Source organism: Plecotus auritus (genome assembly GCF_963455305.1).
Source record: "Plecotus auritus genome assembly, chromosome: 12".
NCBI lineage: Eukaryota > Metazoa > Chordata > Mammalia > Chiroptera > Vespertilionidae > Plecotus > Plecotus auritus.
The window spans coordinates 45466305-45485971 of record NC_137778.1 but is presented as its reverse complement, the minus strand read 5'-3'; the positions used below and the strand labels follow the sequence as shown (position 1 = coordinate 45485971).

General features: G+C 47.8%; 4 protein-coding genes across 4 annotated transcripts; 1 reads left to right on the top strand and 3 right to left on the bottom strand.

Moving 5' to 3' along the window:
* Nucleotides 1-734: 734 nt before the first annotated feature.
* Nucleotides 735-1667, bottom strand: LOC308237317 (putative olfactory receptor 2W6; the record flags this gene model as incomplete). The annotated part of the gene is made up of 1 exon (XM_080647880.1): nucleotides 735-1667. One exon carries the CDS (start codon nucleotides 1665-1667, stop codon nucleotides 735-737), a length of 933 nt encoding a protein of 310 aa, XP_080504006.1.
* Nucleotides 1668-7243: 5576 nt separating this feature from the next.
* LOC308237550 (solute carrier family 25 member 44-like) lies at nucleotides 7244-8315 on the bottom strand (the record flags this gene model as incomplete). The annotated part of the gene is made up of 1 exon (XM_080648294.1): nucleotides 7244-8315. The coding sequence occupies exon 1, from the start codon at nucleotides 8168-8170 to the stop codon at nucleotides 7244-7246; it is 927 nt and encodes a 308-aa protein (XP_080504420.1). The 5' UTR covers nucleotides 8171-8315.
* Nucleotides 8316-18472: 10157 nt separating this feature from the next.
* LOC308237442 (histone H2B type 1-C/E/F/G/I) lies at nucleotides 18473-18853 on the bottom strand (the record flags this gene model as incomplete). Its single annotated transcript, XM_080648124.1, has 1 exon — nucleotides 18473-18853. The coding sequence occupies one exon, from the start codon at nucleotides 18851-18853 to the stop codon at nucleotides 18473-18475; it is 381 nt and encodes a 126-aa protein (XP_080504250.1).
* A 318-nt stretch (nucleotides 18854-19171) lies between these two features.
* LOC308237316 (histone H2A type 1-H-like) lies at nucleotides 19172-19570 on the top strand (the record flags this gene model as incomplete). Its single annotated transcript, XM_080647879.1, has 1 exon — nucleotides 19172-19570. One exon carries the CDS (start codon nucleotides 19172-19174, stop codon nucleotides 19568-19570), a length of 399 nt encoding a protein of 132 aa, XP_080504005.1.
* Between the last annotated feature and the right edge of the window lie 97 nt (nucleotides 19571-19667).

Here is a 19667-nt window from a genome sequence, read left to right as displayed (position 1 = left end):
CCTCACCTGCAAGGGCAACCTCCTCCTGTCCGGTTGTGACCCGTTTCGGTGTCCCGGCCTAATTTGCATATTACCTCTCTCTCTCTCTCTCTCTCTCTCTCTCTCTCTCTCTCTCTCTCTATATATATATATATATATATATACACACACACATATAGCCTCAGAAAGTCAAACATAAATATCATGAAACTCAATTACATAAATTATTCCAACTATGCAGGACCCACATTAGGGACCCGGGTTGCGGTGTTGGAGGCACCGAGCGCTAGATAATCGGACAATTTGTTGTGCCTCTTCTTCAGGCATTTGGCACTTATTACAAAAGTACAACTGAACTTTCTAGACAGAATAACTACTTCCCTACTTCTAAGTGCGTTCTTTTCAGATACCTTGAGGACTACTCGTTATAAACTGTTGTCATGGAAGCTGGCATAGGCACAAAATGCCCGTTTCTACATTCAGGACACCAGGCATTTTTGCAAGCAGAGCTCTGGCCGGGTCCCAGATTGGAGCGTCCCCAGTGGGGAAGGCTTGACTTAGAGGGACCTGAGAGGAATGCAAGTGATTGTCAGCTTAGGAACACCGCACTGTCCCAACCCAGCAGAGCCAGTGACTTCCACGTCTCATTAAGTGTCTCTCCGGCCGGTGGTGTCAGAGCACTCCTGTATGTGCTTGGTCTGCCCACAGGTACGGAAGGCTGGTCCAAAGAGAAGCCCCCCTGGGAGCACTTCTGACTACATCTCTGCACCCCCCTTCCCTAGCACCTTCTTCATGGCCTCCTTGACGTCTTTGTTTCTCAGGGTGTATATGAGGGGGTTGGCACTGGGAGTGACGATGGTGTAGAGAAGAGTCAGGAACTTTCCCTGGTCCTGGGAGTACGTGTTGGCCGGCTGGAGGTACATGTAGATGATGGTGCCGTAGAAGAGCGAGACCACGGTCAGGTGGGCGCTGCAGGTGTGGAAGGCTTTCTGCCGCCCGGCTGCGGACCTGATCCTGCGCACGGCGCGCGCGATGTGCCCGTAGGAGATGAGGATGAGGGTGAGCGGGGCCAGGATGATGACGATGGCCAACGCGAAGGCCAGCGCCTCCAGGGCCATGGTGTCCACGCAGGCCATGCCGATCAGGGCCGGCATCTCGCAGAGAAAGTGGTCCACCCGCCGGTGCCCGCAGCGGGGCAGCATCAGCGTCTGGGGCGCCATGATGAGAGCATTGCCGAAGCCGCTCAGCCAGGCCAGGGACGCCAGCTCCCCGCAGCGGCGCGGGCGCAGGAGGACGGCGTAGCGCAGGGGCTGGCAGACGGCAGCGCGGCGGTCGTAGGCCATGACGGCCAGCAGGACGCACTCCACGCCGCCCAGCGCCAGGACGAAGAAGAGCTGCGTGGCGCAGCCCAGGTAGCTGATGGTCTTGTCCGGGCCCCGCAGGTTGTGGAGCAGCTGCGGGACGGAGCCGGTGGTGAAGCACAGGTCCAGGAAGGACAGGTTGGCCAGGAAGAAGTACATGGGCGTGTGCAGCCGGGAGTCCAGCGCGGACAGCGCGATGATGGTCACGTTCCCGAGCAGCGTCAGCAGGTAAAACGCGAGGACGACCACAAAGAGGACCCGCTCCAGGCGGGGGCGGTCCGAGAAGCCCACCAGGACGAAGCCTTCGGGAGAACTCACGTTGTCCATCACCTGGGACCACGTGCCACCTGTCAGGAGAGAGAGGAGCACTTGTGACAAGTGTGGCTGTGCTCCCTCCCCGTGGGTGGTTGGTGAAGTAGAACCACGGAAAGGTGGGGGTGCTGGGTGCCCCACCCAGTTTCCATCAGCGGCGCTCCTGTTTTGTTTGGTCTGAGGAGTACAGTATTTGGGGATTTTCAGGCTCCTGGCTGTGATTATTCACCAACCTTCTGCATCATTCTTTTAAAATTTTCAGAGAGGGAGAGGGTGAGGGAGAGGGAGAGAAACATCAGTGATGAGAGAGAATCATTAATTGGCTGCCTCATGCGATCAAGCCCACAACTCAGGCATGTGCCTGTGACTGGAATCGAACCCAGGACTCTTCAGTCCACAGACTGATGCTCTATCCACGGAGCCAAACCAGCGAGGGCTGCATCATTCTTCTCAGATTGGCAGGAATGAACACTCCAGATTGTCTACCTTTTCCTTTTTGTTTTTTAATGAGGAAGCACCAAATCGTCTAGTCACATGTAATCCATAGATAGGACGGATGGCTTGTGTCTCCGCATCAGAGAACTCAGCTTGCTGTGGGCTGAAATCTCGTTCTAGACAACGTCTCATCAACACTGGAGAAACCAGAGTCATATCCAACTCCAGGGCAAAAGGGACCCAGGGCAGTGGTGGGCAAACTCATTAGTCAACAGAGCCGAATTTTTTAAACTTAAACTTCTTCTAAAGCCAATTCTTCAAAATAGACTCGCCCAGGCCGCGGTATTTTGTGGAAGAGCCACACTCAAGGGGCCAAAGAGCCGCATGTGGCTCGCGAGCCACAGTTTGCCGACCACGGACCCAGGGAATCTTGGAAAGAAGATGACCTCATTACTGTGAGCAGCATTCAATTCCATCCATTCTCTTTATTCAGCACCCCCCTCCCACCATGGTAGGGTCCTCCCCCGTGACACCATCTCGGGGGAGGACCCTACCATGACCCCACCATGTCCCCTGCCCAGCCCTATCCTAAACCTCTGATGAAATGATGTTTAAATCCTCATGGTGTGTTTTGACCCTGGGGTTGGGTGATATTTCTGAAGTGGGAATGCTTTCCTATAAAGACAAAAAACATAGAAGTCAAGCTGTTGCCAGAACTCAATCCCAATGGAACTAATAGTCAGTGTTGTGTTAAGAGTCTCTCTACCCTCTTGTTTACATTTTCCTCACAAAGAAGTCCACTTCCAGGAAAGCTACATGGATTCTGTATGCATCTATCTCTTATGAACCCACAGAAATGAAAGATTTTTTGGGTCTTTGACACTTCATTTAAAAAATACGTATATATTTATTGATTTCAGAGAGGAAGAGAGAGAAACGTCAGTGACGAGAGAGAATCATTCACTGATCAGCGGCCTCCTGCACACCCCCTACTGAGGATTGCACCCCCTCTACTGGGAATTGCATGCCCAACACTGGGGACTGAGCCCGCAACCTGGGTATGTGGCCTGACTGGGAATCTACCTGCGATCTCCTAGCTCACAGGTTGATGCTCAGCCACTGAGCCTCTCTGGCAAGGCGCTTTGTGACACTTTACACGTTTAATTATTGGGCAGTGTTCTTCTGTCTTGGGGGAATTTATTGAATAATGTAAGTTATTCAGGGGCAAAGTATCATTCTGATCGTTTTGCAAGCTTACCTAAGCAGTTCCTAAGAAGTAATGGAGTTGTGACGCTTAGTGAAAGGGAATGTATCCCATCTCTCAGGTGACCGGGCACAGAATAGGGTTCCGCGGCTCTTGGAGTGCTTCAGAAATTAAATCAGCGGGTGGCACGTGTTCCCGACAAGAGTTCTCACTAAGGCTTTGCACCTCGGAACGGACGCTTGTTGGAAATCACAGGATCGTCCAAGTCCTCACTCCAGAGGCTGCAGCAGCGCCCCCAGTGCAATGGACGCAGTGACACCATCTCGGGGGAGGACCGTCCAGTGATTAGGTAACTGATGGCCAACACTCGCAGCGAAGCCAGCACGCCACCATTGCGGGCTTTCTCTCCGCCTCTTCCAAAGTGGAAATTACATACATAACGATTCAGAAAAAACAAATATGTGTATACAAACGACCTGGGAGGGTAGACACCACACCAATGACAGTGACTGTCTCTAGCGTGGGAAACTGAGTCAGAGATGGGGACCTTCTTTATATCTACAACATTTTATTTCTTTAAAAATAGCTGGACGTATAATCATAATGAATAACTATTAATTCTGAAGAGTGGAGTATATGTATACATTTCCTACTAGTCTTTGTAAGTTTGCATATGTTTAAAATATCTCAAAATAGGAAAGAAAAAACAGTATAAAGTACAAATCATTTCAATATTAATGTAACTAATGCTTATGGACCTCGTGAAGTAGGCAGGAATGTTCACCAGTTGACATAGCTCACCTCATTTCATGCTCAAAGCAGCTCCAGGAGGTCAGAGGGTCATTATGGAATGTCCCAGAATAATCCACCGAGTCCAGAGTAACCCAGACCCTCCTTGTTGGAGCTAAAAGTCCAGTGTTAACATGAACAGCACAGTTACTGAGAGCCTGTTATTCAACATCTTCTCTGGCGACACAGACCAGAATCAGTATTTTTTTTAAAATATATTTTATTGATATTTTACAGGAAGGAAGGGAGAGGGATAGAGAGCTAGAAACATCGATGAGAGAGAAACATCGATCAGCTGCCTCCTGCACACTCCCTACTGGGTATGTGCCCGCAACCAAGGTACATGCCCTTGACTGGAATCGAACCTTGAGTTCGCAGGCCGACGCTCTATCCACTGAGCCAAACCGGTTGGGGCTCAGTATTTTATTCTTACGGTTTTTCCAGTTCACTAGATTCCATTCCTCTTTTAATTCATGTTTTTGATAATAACTCTATTAAGTGAGTTCATCTCTCTCCAGCTTTCTCATAGAATGCGTGACATTTAATCACCATCTTTACTACTTGATCAAGCCGACGTTAAAGTGCATGTTATGTCTAACGGCCCACAATTCAGCTCTAGTCTATGGTTTAAAAAACAACAACAACTAAAGCCAAAAGCGGATGAATGGGCAGAGGCCTGAGTCCCATTTCTTCCAAGGGGATCATTAACCTACCAGATTTGACGACAGCCTGAGACATGCCATGTCCAGCGTTCTTTCTCGTTCCTGGGACTTCACTTGGGATGACCAGAGTGGAAACAAGGAGAAAGCGAAGGTGGCATCCAGGGAAGCTGTGAGGAGGGGAAGGAGAGAAAGAGCAGCTGGACCTGGAAGGAGCGAGAATGTTGATGAGCAAACAGCAGCTACACCACCCGGGGGCCCTGAACACCCACCCGGCTCCCGCTCTCGGAAGGGAGATGGGCTCTGAGGTTCCCTCAGCACAGGGAACACAGCCGGTTCCCAGGGTTCGAGGTGGAAAAGAAAGAACTTCTTATGGGTTTCAGAGTTGATATAGGATTGGACACTTCCTTTTCTGCCTCTCCCTGTGGAGTAAAACTTTCTTTTTAAAGAATTCCCTGAACTAATTATCTCTAACAAGGGTTGGGAGAGTGTGAGGTCTCCGAGGAAAGATTACTCTTCCCAAAGCGCGCGCAAACACACACACACACACACACACACACACACACACACACACGGGGTGGGGGGGAGAGGGGGAGAGAGAGAGAGAGAGAGAGAGAGAGAGAGAGAGAGAGAGCGCTTCTCACTGGAACTCATTAAGACCAGGAGTCAGTACTGAGCATTAAGGCTCAGAAAGTGGCCGCCTCACTCCTTTCCTTCAGAAGAGCCCGGAATCGATGAAACATGTGGGAGGACCTGCTCGTGTGGTCTCCTCTGTGACCCGTGTCCTCTGCCCCCTGCTTGGGGCCAACAGGGCAGAGAAGGGCTGGTCAGAGTCCTTCACCATTTTATTTACTCAGATGGGTTTCCTCTGCAATTTTAAGTTCCATAATAATAAAGTTTAACTTGAATACTTTCTATTTAAGACAGATGTGTCAAGAGGAGGGTGGATAAAGTGGAGAGATTGAATTTTAAAATTAGTACAAAAACAAAAGAGTCCAAAATATTAGAATAACCTTTTTTCAATTTGCCAAGTTTGGTGTAAAATTATTAGGATTATTTTAAGAAAGTTACTATGTATCTGACTGACAAATGACTTCAGCTGTCACTAGAATAGATGAGCAGGTTTTGGTTTTTAAGAAAGACAAAAAAAAAAAAAAAATAGGATGCCTGTGCTCCTTCAGATCGCTTTACTGTCTGTTACAGTCCTGGGTGAACAAGGTAGGAAGAGGCTTCCCACTTCAAATTCACCCTTTTGCAAATCAAATTCACCCTTTGCAAAGCAAATTTACCTTTTGCAAATGAAATTCAATTCACCCTTTGCAAAGCAAAATTTTGCACTAAAATAATTTCAAAAGCTTTGTAACAAAAATAAATCTTATTCAAAGTTGTTAAAATTAAATATTTTATTGCATGTATATAGTAATAAACATAAAATACTTTTTTAATGTCAGAAATACGTATTTACTTATAATTTCCCTTATAATGGTTTTGCATATTCAGATTCAAGAATCTTGTCACGAATTCCTTTTAAAGTTATGCACAGATTTTCTTCAATTATTTGCTCGATTTCATTTAATATCAAGGTGTTTAACTTGCTACTACTCTCACCTCCATGTTTTTTTTTCTATAAACACAACCATTCTTAAACTGGAAAATAATTGACTTTGTCATATTGTTTTTAATACTGGTGGTTGCAGCTGATTCATTTACCGTTCTACCATCACCATAACATTTTATTAAAACCGTTTGTTTTTTTTTTTTTCTTTCTTTCTTTCTTTTTTTTTTTTTTTTTTGCAGGATTGGATAGGTGCTTTAGTAGGACAAAGACAGTAACCTGGTACACGGATGTTAAAACAATATAAACACACAAGATAAAGTATTAACATTTCTCCCAATCTAATAACTCCAAAGAGAGGATGAGCACTCTGAAGCTTTCGCTGTTATTACTCCCTGTGCAAAAGTGCCTGGCACCTTGCCCCCAGGGGCAGGAAAAAGCAGAGCAGTCTGGTCGGCGAATCAGTCCCAAAATAAAAATAAGCCTAAGAGACGAAGCAGGAAAAGGCTTGATGGCAACTGCTTGGAATCTGGGCTGACGACCCACGTGGAAGAACCAGTGGCAGTAAGCAAGCTCTATGTACAGCTCTTATCAGGATCTCAGGGACCCAGATGGAAAGGGAAGCCAGAAGAAGGGTTAACGGGAGGGATAGAGTGGGACTAGCGGGGAGGGTGGGTTTCCTTAGGGCAGGGAACTGAGTGCAGGGACTGAGTGAGGGAGCCAGTTTGGTAAGAAAACTAAATAATGGGGACAGGAGATGTAGGTGTGGAGCCTCTTCAGCAAGAGCAGTTCAAAGTGTCCGTTCCTGCCCCCTACAGGGCACCTGGCCCAGGGCAGGGCTAGGTATGTGGTAGGGGCACTTAGAGAGGGTGCTATCCTCCCTACTCCGTCCCCTACCCAGAGTAGTGTGGGAAACAGCAGGCTTCTCTCCCACACAGGTTACCAGTGTCTACAGCTCAGGTCGGAGGCTCAGTTTCTTGAGGCTCTCATAGCCTACCACAATGACAATGGTAGAGGGCGTGGCTGAGATGATTCTGGCTGAGAGGCCCTTCATGAGGCCCCAAGGCCCCTCTTCTGCCATCAGCTGTCTGAAGGTCAGGATAATGGAGTTCTTGCCCTCAACCTGCACTCGGGTTCGGATGACGTCCATGGGATTGGTGAGGATGGAAGCAGTAGCTGCAGCCAGGGGCCCTGAGATGGCTTGAAACACAATGTGAGGGCATTCCTTAGGACAGAGAGATGAGAGCTGCTCTGCGTAGAAGTGATAGAAGGGCCACCAGACAGCACTGTTTGGGATGTAGGTAAGCAGTGAAGCCACATAGCCTCGGTAGAAGCCTCGAAGCCCATCAACCCGCAGGATCTGCCTGATGATGTCCTTGGTTTGGCCAAAGGCAACTGCCCCTCGTCCCTCTGGGTTCCCTCGCACTTGGAAGCGGCCCACTTTCTCACCCTTACGCTGCATCATCAGGTGCTGGGAGACCACATCAATGGGCACTGTGATGCTCTGGGCCACGAGAGAGGCCGAGCCACCAGCCACTAGTGATCTGACTGTGTTGCTCTGGCTGTAGTCAGATACAAACTTCCGGGTGAGCTCGTAAGTGGTGACATAGCACTGGCCCGAGATGAGGGTGAAGGTGTTGACCAGGAACCCCCGGTAGAGGCCAGTCACACCATCTGCTCGCAGGATCTTAATGAAGGCATCAAAGGTCCCATGGTAGAGGCTCTTGCCTTTCTGAACCTGCAACCGAGTGCGGATGAGGGTGAATGGGTAGACGCTGACCCGGATCATCATTGTCATTGCCACACCAAACACGTAGAACTTCTTCTTGTCCAGGTGTTCCCACTCAGTGATCTGGATGTTGCGTTTGTCTTCCATTGTGCCCGAAGTCCTTCTCAGATCAGGGCGGTCCCGCTGCGTCTGAGGCGAACTCCACGCCCAGACCGCTAGGCCGCAGCTCCCAATCTATCCGCGGTACCCAGCGACTGCCAGCTTCGGTGTACATCAGCCTCCATCTCGACCGGGCTCCTGGTACTCAAAGCCGTGTGTTTTTTTTTTAATTGTGGCTGGTACGATCGTATGTGGGCAGATTATTACATCGGACAACAGGGCTTCTTGATCTGGATCCCTCAATTTCCAATGCATTCCTCAGCGTACGCGTGTTGGCAATGAGCTTCCAGAGCTTGATTCAGTGTTTGATGTATCCATTTTCAGGGTCTGAAAAAATATTCAAGATTTATGTAAAAATACCTTAATGGAATCAAAATATGTAAAAAGCCTATTAACAGTATCACAAAGTTAGGTTCAGAGAAAAAAGAGAACATGTTGATGTGATGTATGTTTTTCCTTGTGTACAGTATAATGAAGGGGGAAATAAGACATTGGGAGGGGGGCACGGCTAGCAATCTGAATCTGTGCCAGTAACCTGCCTTCTAGCGCACACTCTTGCTGGCCGATTATTAACTCCTTTGATGCCTGTCCTTCCTTGCAGAACCTGTTTCCCAGAACACTCCCATTTCACGGAGGCCTTAAACCATGAACCATACACAACCCCTGGAGGGGTTATCAGTGCTAGCGCCAGGCCAGGCCTTTGGGTGTAATCTCCGTCCCCCACCCCAAACACGGGGCTTTTTGCAAAGCCTGAGAAAGGTCCGGAAGCCGCCACATTTGGGAAACAAAGAAACCAAAGTATAAAGGGAAAGCGTCCTCCATATTCATCCTCAGGATTTGGAGACGAGTGCAATCTGCAGTAAAGGCACCGCCGGCAGCTTGTCGGCAGCAATGTAACAAACCACATAGAATTAAGCAGGTCTGTCTTTCCCAGATGCATACTCTCTAGACTGGACTCAGTTATTACATGTGCATATTAACATTTAACTTGCCTTAGTATCATACCATTTATAGGAAAGTGTAATTTTTGTAAGTACTTTGTGATTTGAAGTAACGGGGGCTCGCCAATTGAAAGAAAACTGTTTATAATGTAAGATCAAATCACTATATGTATACGTATCAATTGATCACCTAGCGAATGCTAGTCAATACGACTGGCCTGAACGCATGCATTAACTATGAATACAATCACAAAAAAAAAGAGAAAATAGCTCTATTGTGTTACTTCACTCTGTTTTCACCCCAAAGTGAATTTGCTTTGCAAAAGGGTGAATTTGAAGTGGAAAACCTGTGTGTATTATTTGACTACTACCGTGTTTCCCCGAAAATAAAACATCCTCTGAAAATAAGACCTACTTACAGGTTTCCTTCTGAGTGAAATGTAAGGCATCCCCCCGAAAATAAGGCCCACAGGCTCTGTCTCAGAATGAAAATTAATTTACCGTAAACTGGTCGCTAGGGCCACCCCGACTGGCGTCTAGCAACCAGTGAGTTATGCGGAGTCCTGACGTCACTGCTGTGTGGAGGCAAAGCGGAGGTCGGAGTGAGTGGTGATCGCGGGGCGGGAGAGAGGAGGAGACTTTCGCAGATGCATGTAGAAGAACAAGAGGATTAGAGCGGACAGGACGCGGCGAAGGTGGTGAGTGCTGGTCTGTCTCTGGTGACACTACCTGATGCTCGCGGCCACCTTCATGATGACTGAAGGTTCTCGGTCAGTGGCAGACCCTGCTCCAGCCCAGATCCAGGCCCCAGCAAGCCCAGTGACAGTCCCCAGGCAGGCCCCAGGGGGTAAATGTCTGATAAAGGGGTAGGGGGGATGTCTGGTGAAGGTGTTCAGTGGCACAGGGGTGGGGGAGGGGGATCACTTAAAATGACACAGGAGGATCAGAGTGGGCAATCAAAATGACACAGGAGGATCAAAAGGGGTTACTAAAATGGTAATCCCCCCTCTGATTCTCCTGTGCCATTTTGATTCCCCCCTGTGTCATTTTGAGTGATCCCCCTCCCCCACCTTGATACCCCAATTCCTTTTTTTTTTACCCCTAGAAATGAGCGCAAAAAGAAAAAGCTACTCTGTGGAGTACAAGAAAGGAATCGTGGAAGACTCTTGGGGCCAAAATCTTACTGCTTTCTGCAAAGAGAAGATGTTGAGTATCCGATTGGTCCGAAAATGGCGAGCAGAGTATGGTAACCTCATTGAACAAGTGGACAAGGGAAATGCTAAAAAGCGCAAGTGTGGATCAGGTCGGCAAACATTATTTTCTGAGCTGGAAGACCTGATCTGTGAATGGGTTGTTGACAGGAGAGCAAAGGCTTTGGTTGTGAATAGGGCTCAGATTCAAGAATTTGCCCTTGCAATGGCACCACAGTTTGACATAGCCCCCGAAGACTTTAAAGCATCACAACACTGGCTAGATAATTTCCTTCAGCGAAGTGAACTGTCTTTAAGAAGATCTACAACATTGTTTAGGTTGGAAGATACTCAAGTTATTAAGTGAGCACTTGCATTCAAGTCCTTTATTGATGATGCTGACTTCTCTAAATACAGTCTTTCCAACATGATTGCTATGGATGAAACTGCAGTGTTTATGGGCCAATCATCTCAAACAACAATTGAACAGCGGGGTGCCTCCTTGGCATACATTCCCTCCACTGCTTACGAAAGTGCACGTGTTTCCTGTATTTTGGCAATTCGTCTGGATGGCACTAAAATCCCACCCTTAATCATTTCTAAGGGCAAGAAGGAAAAGATTGAACGTGTTTTGGGCGTTTTTATTCTTGAAACTGAAAAAGCCTGGGCCACACAAGCAGTTCTAAGGAAGTGGGTCGATTTCATGCTGCCGCTTGTTATGCGAGGAAGCCAAAGAGGTCTGCTAGTCTGGGATGCAGCCAGCACTCACCGCGCTAAAGACATGAAGACATTTCTTCACGAAAGAAAAATAGATCAGATAATGATTCCCGCAGGAATGACGGCCTATCTCCAGACTCTTGATATTGCAATAAACAAGCCATTCAAAGACAATTTGCGCATGGAAATTAATGACTACGTTGAAAATAGAATGGAGAGAAATCAGCGTGGAAACTTTGTGAAACCTAAACTGCAAGAAGTTGTGACTTGGGTGAAGAATTCATGGGAGAAAATCACTGACAGTTGCATTGCAAATGCACTGCGAGCAGACTACCTTGACAAGAAGTACTCATTTAAAGACAGTGCTATTGCTAAACATGAGAGATTTGGTCCACTGATTCTGAAAGAAATGTAGTCACAAGAAATTCACCAGGAAATTCAGTAATTGGATTGTTATGATGATGTTCCAGAAGATGATGACATGATTGTCATTGAATAAATGAGTAAATTCTTGATACTGTAGGATTCACAGTTTGTCTGGTTTGTGTTGACAACTACCGTACTACCGTACCGTATACAGGTAATAAATTTCCTTTATTTTCATTTAACAATAAATGTGTACCGTATTCTTCTTCATGGAAAAATAAGACATCCCCTGAAAATAAGACCTAGTGTGTCTTTGGGGGCAAAAATTAATATAAGACACTGCCTTATTTTCGGGAAAACACGGTATTTCAATTTTCCAAGTAGGGTTTGCAAATAGTTCTCATTATAGTTTTGCATAATTATCAAGCAACAGTGACCAAGGTAGCTATAGCCAAGCCTTTGGGGGAAAGTCATGCAGAAGTTAACAATGGGGGGAAAACCACACACACACACACACACACACACACACACACACACACACACAAACCCAGAAGTTAACCCTGGAAAAAGGAATAGTTTGAATGGGAAACCAGAGTCTGAAATAGAAATGAAGTTAGTTATTCCAAAGAGAAGCACCAGGGCACACTACTTAGAACCCAATGATCCGAGTCAAGTTACTTAACATTAGTGACTTTTTTTAAAATCTGAAAACAAATGGAAGTAATACTTGTTTTCAAGGTTGTGGTAAGGCCCACATGAAGAATTATGTTACCAGCAATAAAAAAGAAAGAACTCTTACCATTTGCAACAGCCTGGAGGGACCTGGAGAGTATTATGCTGAGCGAAATAAGCCAGTCAGAGAAAGATAAGTATCACATGATCCCACTCATATGTGGAATCTAATGAACCAAATAAGCTGATGATCAAAAATAGACCCAGAGCCGTGGAAGCATGGAACAGACTGTTAAACCTCAGAGGGAAGGCAGGGGATGGTGGCTGGGAAGAGACCCACTAATGAACTTTTGTGCATACATGCATAACCCGGGGACACAGCCAATGGGGTGGTGAGGGCCTGGGGGGAGGATGGGAAAGGAGAACCCATGTAATACTTTCAACAAAAAAGATTTTAAAAATCATATAAAAGGGGGCGGGGGAGGGGGTTATGTTACCAAACCAAGAGTTCATCCACCCAGCTCTGGCAGAGCCTAACACGGCACACTGAGAATTGCAGTGGGGAAATCAGAGTCGCTTTGTGTTCAGAGACTAAGCCAGGAGTGCGGGGAAGTTACTGCTCAACAGCCCAAACCCCATCCAGGGTCCGGAGTCCAGGGCGGGTTATGAAAGTTCAGGGGAGACAGGTCAGTGGGAGCCAGACCCGCAAGGTTTACCTGGAGGACGTTGGAATAAAGGGGCGTCAGCACCAGGTCTTCCTGGACAGCGGATCCCCCCCTCCCCCCGCCCCCCGAAAGGGTCAAGGTCCTGTCATGTCCTGGGTCTTGGGTTCCATGGGGGGACGTGGGGGGTGTGTGGAGGGGCACGCCGAGAAGTTCTCCCCTCTTAGCATGCCTCATGACTTGCCGTTTTGTTCTGTTTCAGTATCGTGTGACCAGAATGGGGCCATTTTGAGCTGTTCCTGCGGTTACAAACACAAATCCCAGAACCACCGGAGCTGTGAGCCCTCCTGGGCCCCCAACCTACACTCAAATGCAGAAGCGTGTGTGCAGACCTCTCGGGCGTGTGGAGTGTGTCCAGGTGTTTCTTCCCGGTCTTGCAGGTGTACTGGTAAAGAAACATCGCGCCAGAGTCATTACCTGTTCTTTGTTAGGAGAAAGGAATCGAAGCTAGGTTCCACTCAATAAGAACGAAACGCCATCTAAACATGTTTTTTTAAAAGAAAATGAATTATAGTTCGGCAAAAGAGCAGGAAAAAATACATTTCTGGCGCTAGCACAGCCACTTCAGCATGTGGGCATTGGTGGTTCAGTGGTAGAATTCTCGCCTGCCACGCGGGAGGCCCGGGTTCGATTCCCGGCCAATGCAGCTGTGTCTTTTTTTTTCTTTTTCCCAAATGTCCTTCTAATCATGTTGAAATACCCAGTTCAAAAGTCGGGGACTTTCCACACTCGAATTTTGGCCTCCTTGCACATCCCGGCTATAGGACTGGAGTTGTTCATGCTAGGCGAGGGGCAGGCTGGAAACCGGCTGTTTTCTAACAGAAACATCAAAGTTTTTGCCTCCAGAATATTTGGACTCGATGTATTCTGGACTCATTGTTCTGTTCAAAGACAATAAAATCAATAAATAGTCTTGAAGAAGAAAAAGTCATTTTCAACATACAAACTTTTAAAGGGAAGTAGAATCAAGGAGTGATTTTAAATCAGCCGCTCCCTGCAGGGAGCAGAGTGGCGCAGCGGAAGCGTGCTGGGCCCATAACCCAGAGGTCGATGGATCGAAACCATCCTCTGCTAGTTACTTTTCCAAAATTATGTCGGAGGCATTTAGAAAGTAATTTTATTCAACCTTCTGTGTGTATGTCTTCTCCTCCTCCCCTGCTCCCCACAACTGCGGCGGTGTCTCTAGCTGATGAAATCTTAGATAACTGCAGGGAACTTTTGAGACAAAAAAAATAAATAAAATACACCACATATTTTTGTACATGACATAAAGCATCTTAAAAGTTTACATTTTTATTTTGATGTTTTGTTTTTAAATCCATGTATTTGTAGACTGGATAAACTGGATTATTAACTTAAATGTCCTTTTACATGCAAAATAAATAACATAATGAAAAGGTTCTAATTGAGGAAATGTCATATGTACCCTCTCTGAGAGCAGAGAACATTAACCCATCAGCTGAGGGATGTCCATCTCTGCCTACCACCAAACAAGAATGTAAGTTTAGAGTTTGAAAGGACTGTATATATCTATCTTAGATAGATATAGATAGATATAGATATAGATATAGATATAGATATAGATATAGATATAGATATAGATTTTCCGTTTCAGAGATTCAGTTAAAGGGAGTTGGGAATATTTAACATAATAATTCTCCCAACAATCTCAAATCTTTGCTCCTTAGCACTTACCACGGTGTAGTAGATTGTATATTTTATTTGAATACTAAATGAATATTTAGTATTTTCTCCCCCCGAAGGTCTGTAAATTTTTAAGAACAGAGATTTTTGTCTGTTTTCACACCGTGGTTACTATACCATCTAGAACACGGGCTGGCACATCTTACTCGGTGGTGATTTGGTAAATATTACATGTCAGAAGCTGGAATTTCTAACACACCCAACACCAGGATACGGCATTAGTCTTCACCTTTTTCCTTCACCTTTTAAAAAAATCACAGAAGAGTACAAAAATGACAACACAGGATCGATCTACTGTTTAACATTAGAACATATTAACTATAAATCTTCTTTATAGTTAAAGACAAAAACACATAAAGTTAAAGTATTCTTCAACTGTTAACTTGTAGCCATCAGGGCTAACAGGATCACAGTGCATGTGTTTAAGAACTCTTCTTTTACTTAATAATGGCTCTAAATCGAAAGAGTAGTGATGCTGGCAATTCAGATATTTCAAAGAGATGCTGTAAAGTGCTTCCTTTGGCTGGAAAGGTGTAAGTTCTTGACTTAATAAGGAAAGAGGGGGAAATTGTACGCTGAAGTTGCTAAGATCGACAGTAAGAATAAATCTTCCGTCTGTAAAATTGGGAGGAAGGAAAAAGAAGGTTGTGCTACTTTGCTGTTGCACCTCAAACGGCAAAAGTTACAGCCACAGGGTGTGGTAAGTGCTTAGTTAAGAGGAAAAAAGACATTAATGTGCAGGTGGAAGGCATGAGCAGGAAACGTGTTCTGATTGACCCCCATGTTTTGCACCAGAAAGCATTGGGCCTACGGGAAGGGACCCCCTAAAACAAGTGACCGCATTCACATACCTTTCATTATAGTATATTGTTATAATTGTTCTGTTTCAGTATTATTGTCGCTAATCTCTCACTGTGCCTAATTTATAAATTAAACTTCATTATATGTGTGTATAGGGAAAAAAGGGTACATGTAAGGTTTGGTACTATCCATGGTTTCAGGCATCTGATGGAGGCCTTGGGACTGTTAGGGGCAGAAATAGAATGTTAGAAACTAACTAAGGAATATTACCAGTATAATATTACCAGTAATCATACTCTGTTAACCACGATTGTTCTTTTCTGATTAGAGAAGGCACATTTCCATTTCCCTGGGAGCTGTACGCCCTGGGACATGGGAGCTCACATCGGAATGCAGCCATCCTCCTCCTCCCATCGGGAGAACTGCCTATCATTATGGAAAGATTGACGACCTTGTGGCTGAGACAATCCAGTCCCAAGGCACCTGCTCTTTACCACCCATTTATTGCCTGTAATCTGGTCCTGGGGCCCCCGGAGGCCCTGCCCTCTGTGACACCCCCCACCGGCCCGCATGACTTGTAACCTGTAATGAGTATCCCATGCCCACGTCCCAGCCTGTAATTCCTACGTTCCCACGTAATCTTTGTCCTTCTGCCCAACATAAAGAGCTGGCTTATGGGGGGCGGGGGGGGGGGGGGAAGGGCAGATCTCTGTGGATGGCCTGTTGCTCTCCCATACTGCCGGAAATATTGGAATAAATGCTTGTGTAGGAATCAGCCCCGTCTCTGCTGAATTGGCTGAAGTAGTGACAGGCAGTCCGGACCCCTTGGTTGTCCGGTTATAATACCCCTGGGATAAGGAGGACTTACTGTACTGCGTTTTTCAAGACTGAAACAAAGCTATGTCATATGTCATCATTAGCAATAGCTTCAGGTGCCCCGTGAGAAGAGTATTTCTGTGGGAAGGGACTTGGGGATAACTTTCAGTGGAGGAGCAAAGACTGGGGAGATAAAACAATGTGGCAAATGACCGAGCATCGGGGCAGCCAGGATTCCTCAAACTACCAGTCTCCCATTACAGACTTCACGTTGTAGTTTCGGGTGCTGACCATAGAGATTTCCAAGCTTCAGAATTCCCCCACCCACCCCAGAGGCCTAGAAACTCCTTGTGTGGGGCATGTCCCTCTCGCAGAGACCCGAGTGCCTGCTGATGAGGTTGGGAGGAGGAAAACGGGACTGAGACTGGCTTACCTGCCTTCCCCCCCACCCCCCACCTTTCCATACTGCTCAGCCAGAGCCACTGCATTTCATTAGCATTGGTGTCTGACGAAGAGAAAGACTGTAATGGCCACTGTAACGAGAAGGCACCTTCACAAGATCAGAGCAGGCAATCCACAGAATTCATTGCAGGTGATTTACTTACAGGACAATGGGCCGCAGCAGACAGCCAGCCCAGCAATATTGCACAAAATATGCTCGCTATCTGTTGCAGGGCCTTTTAAAATCGTGTGATTCAGGTACTGATGATGGACAAGACAGAGGGACAAAGAATGGAGTAGCACTGGGCATAGACTCCTGGTGGTTTTGTGATGAATGATTGGTTATCCTCGATACTAAAACCAGTTTGATATTTATCTCGATGTTCATGCCATTATGGCTATTGCTAAAATATATACTTACGGTATGCGGAAGAAAAGGGGCCGCATGCTGACCTGACTCACCCCGGGAAGGCCTGCCTGGCAGCCTTGCAAACTCAGAGACTTAAAGTGACCACAAAGGGTGGTCTGAAATGAACACCTTTTTACTAAAAAGCAGTCTATGGTGGGTAGGCACGTCCTAGGCCAGTATCTTCCTTGACAAAGACCAACTTGGATCTTTACTGAGCCTGCTGTCTTTTTGCCTCTAAGATAACATCCCTGTGAAATGTCAGGGTAACTTGTAACTTCCCTTTCCCCGGACCCCTCAGGGCACAACCAGTGCACCAGGGCTGAGACCACCATTCCCTCTTTGTTACTGTTATCTCTTCATTGTTGCCTGTTAACTATCCTGTACTCATCTATGTGTGTAAAGGAAACATATGTCTATCATTTTACTGTTTAGCCAATCACCGAGGTTTCCCCACTTTGCTTTCTCCCACCTCCCTGATCTATCACCAACGGATTTCGTGTAACCCACTTGATGGTAATTTATAAAAACAGGTGAAAAACCACCATTCTCTGGAGCATTATCTTAATTCATTGAGATTCTGCTTCCCGGCAATGGTTGACAGTTCGGGTCAAATAAACTCACATTCTTCACAGGTTTGAATGTTCCTCATGTGAACAGCTGTGTTGTAAGGAACGGAGTCATCACTAGCAACCCTGGCTATGCTGGCTAAGGTCAGTGACGTTGGTCAAAGGTCACAGCGTGGAACAAAAATGAAATGACACCCGGGACACAGAGACGGAGCTGGTGGTCACACCTCCATCGCTACGGGAGGGATGAGAGACGGCTGAGTGTGCTATCTCTTTGAAATGGGGGACATGAGAACGGAGGCACGATTGGGAGGGAGCCCGGGTCCGCTCCTCATTCTACACGGGGTCTGACTGGAGTCTCAGGGTTTCTGATCGCGGACGCTCCGATCGCAGCCAGCACTGGCCCTGCTCAGCGAGTCCGGGCGTCCCTCCCTCCCGCTCATGCGGGGAAACAGGGAGAACTCGGCCGAGTTGCTGGGTTCCTCCTTCAGTTTCTGTTTGGGGAGCCCCCGACCGTCCTGTGTGGCTCAGGGGCCTGGCTGCAGGGCCCGAGGATTCCTGCACTTAAGGCGGACCCACCAGGAAAAGCACCCGCACGTCTGTCCGGCACGTTGGCACCCAGGGCGGGCTTTTCAAACAGTCCCCACGCCCAGTGAGAGCGGGGCGTTCATGCATTGGTTGTGGAAGCGACAAGGAAATGCTGGCTGATGTGGCAGAAGGCCAAAGGCAACGCCTCTCTGAAATGGCCTGGAAGAGCCCGACTGAACGGCAGACACTGGCACCACACTTACCCCGGCACTAACTCCTTCTCTCCGGGTACGTTCCTCTCCAACCAGCCCCCGCCTTTTAAGAAAACTCAGATACAGGGAAAATGAGCCAGCTCTTTATGGGAAAGTGTGGGTGGCTCTGAAAAGAGCCTTTGGGTTTGACAGCGGCCGCAGCTCCTCACTTGGAGCTGGTGTACTTGGTGACGGCCTTGGTGCCCTCGGACACGGCGTGCTTGGCCAGCTCGCCCGGCAGCAGCAGGCGCACGGCCGTCTGGATCTCGCGGGACGTGATGGTGGAGCGCTTGTTGTAATGCGCCAGGCGGGACGCCTCGCCCGCGATGCGCTCGAAGATGTCGTTGACGAAAGAGTTCATGATGCCCATGGCCTTGGACGAGATGCCGGTGTCGGGGTGCACCTGCTTGAGCACCTTGTACACGTACACCGAGTAGCTCTCCTTGCGGCTGCGCTTGCGCTTCTTGCCGTCCTTCTTCTGCGCCTTGGTCACCGCCTTCTTGGAGCCCTTCTTCGGGGCGGGCGCAGACTTGGCGGGCTCGGGCATGGTCGGGAGCTCAGTGGACGTGGCCGGTGGGAGGAATAGTAAGGACAGGGCACGCTGTGTCCGATTGATATACAACCTCGCATGCAAATAAGGTGATGAACCAAAGTCCTGTGTCTGTTGGTTATTGGAGAGCAATCTCGAAAGCTTAGCTCTGCCCAATCAGAGCGCCAGAATCCCAAATGTGCACTTTCACTGGTTAAGATGGAGCAGAAACCTTAACCAATGACACATCTGCTTTTTCGCGCCACAAACGTTCATAAAAAGTGCCGCCGAGCACTTTCACTTTTGCAGCTCCTTGCGGTGAAGTTTATAGTCGGGATGTCGGGGCGCGGGAAGCAGGGCGGCAAGGCGCGCGCCAAGGCCAAGACGCGGTCCTCGCGGGCCGGGCTGCAGTTCCCCGTGGGCCGCGTGCACCGCCTGCTCCGCAAGGGCAACTACGCCGAGCGGGTCGGGGCGGGCGCGCCCGTGTACCTGGCGGCCGTGCTGGAGTACCTGACGGCCGAGATCCTGGAGCTGGCGGGCAACGCGGCCCGCGACAACAAGAAGACGCGCATCATCCCGCGCCACCTGCAGCTGGCCATCCGCAACGACGAGGAGCTCAACAAGCTGCTGGGCAAGGTGACGATCGCGCAGGGCGGCGTGCTGCCCAACATCCAGGCCGTGCTGCTGCCCAAGAAGACCGAGAGCCACCACAAGGTCACGTTTGAAAACAAGTGAACAAAGGGTCTCTTCAGAGCCCCTCCGTAGTCACCAGAAAGGCAGCACGACCTAGCCGCGTTCGCAATCACTCCCGCCTCTTACCTCTTCAGTGCAC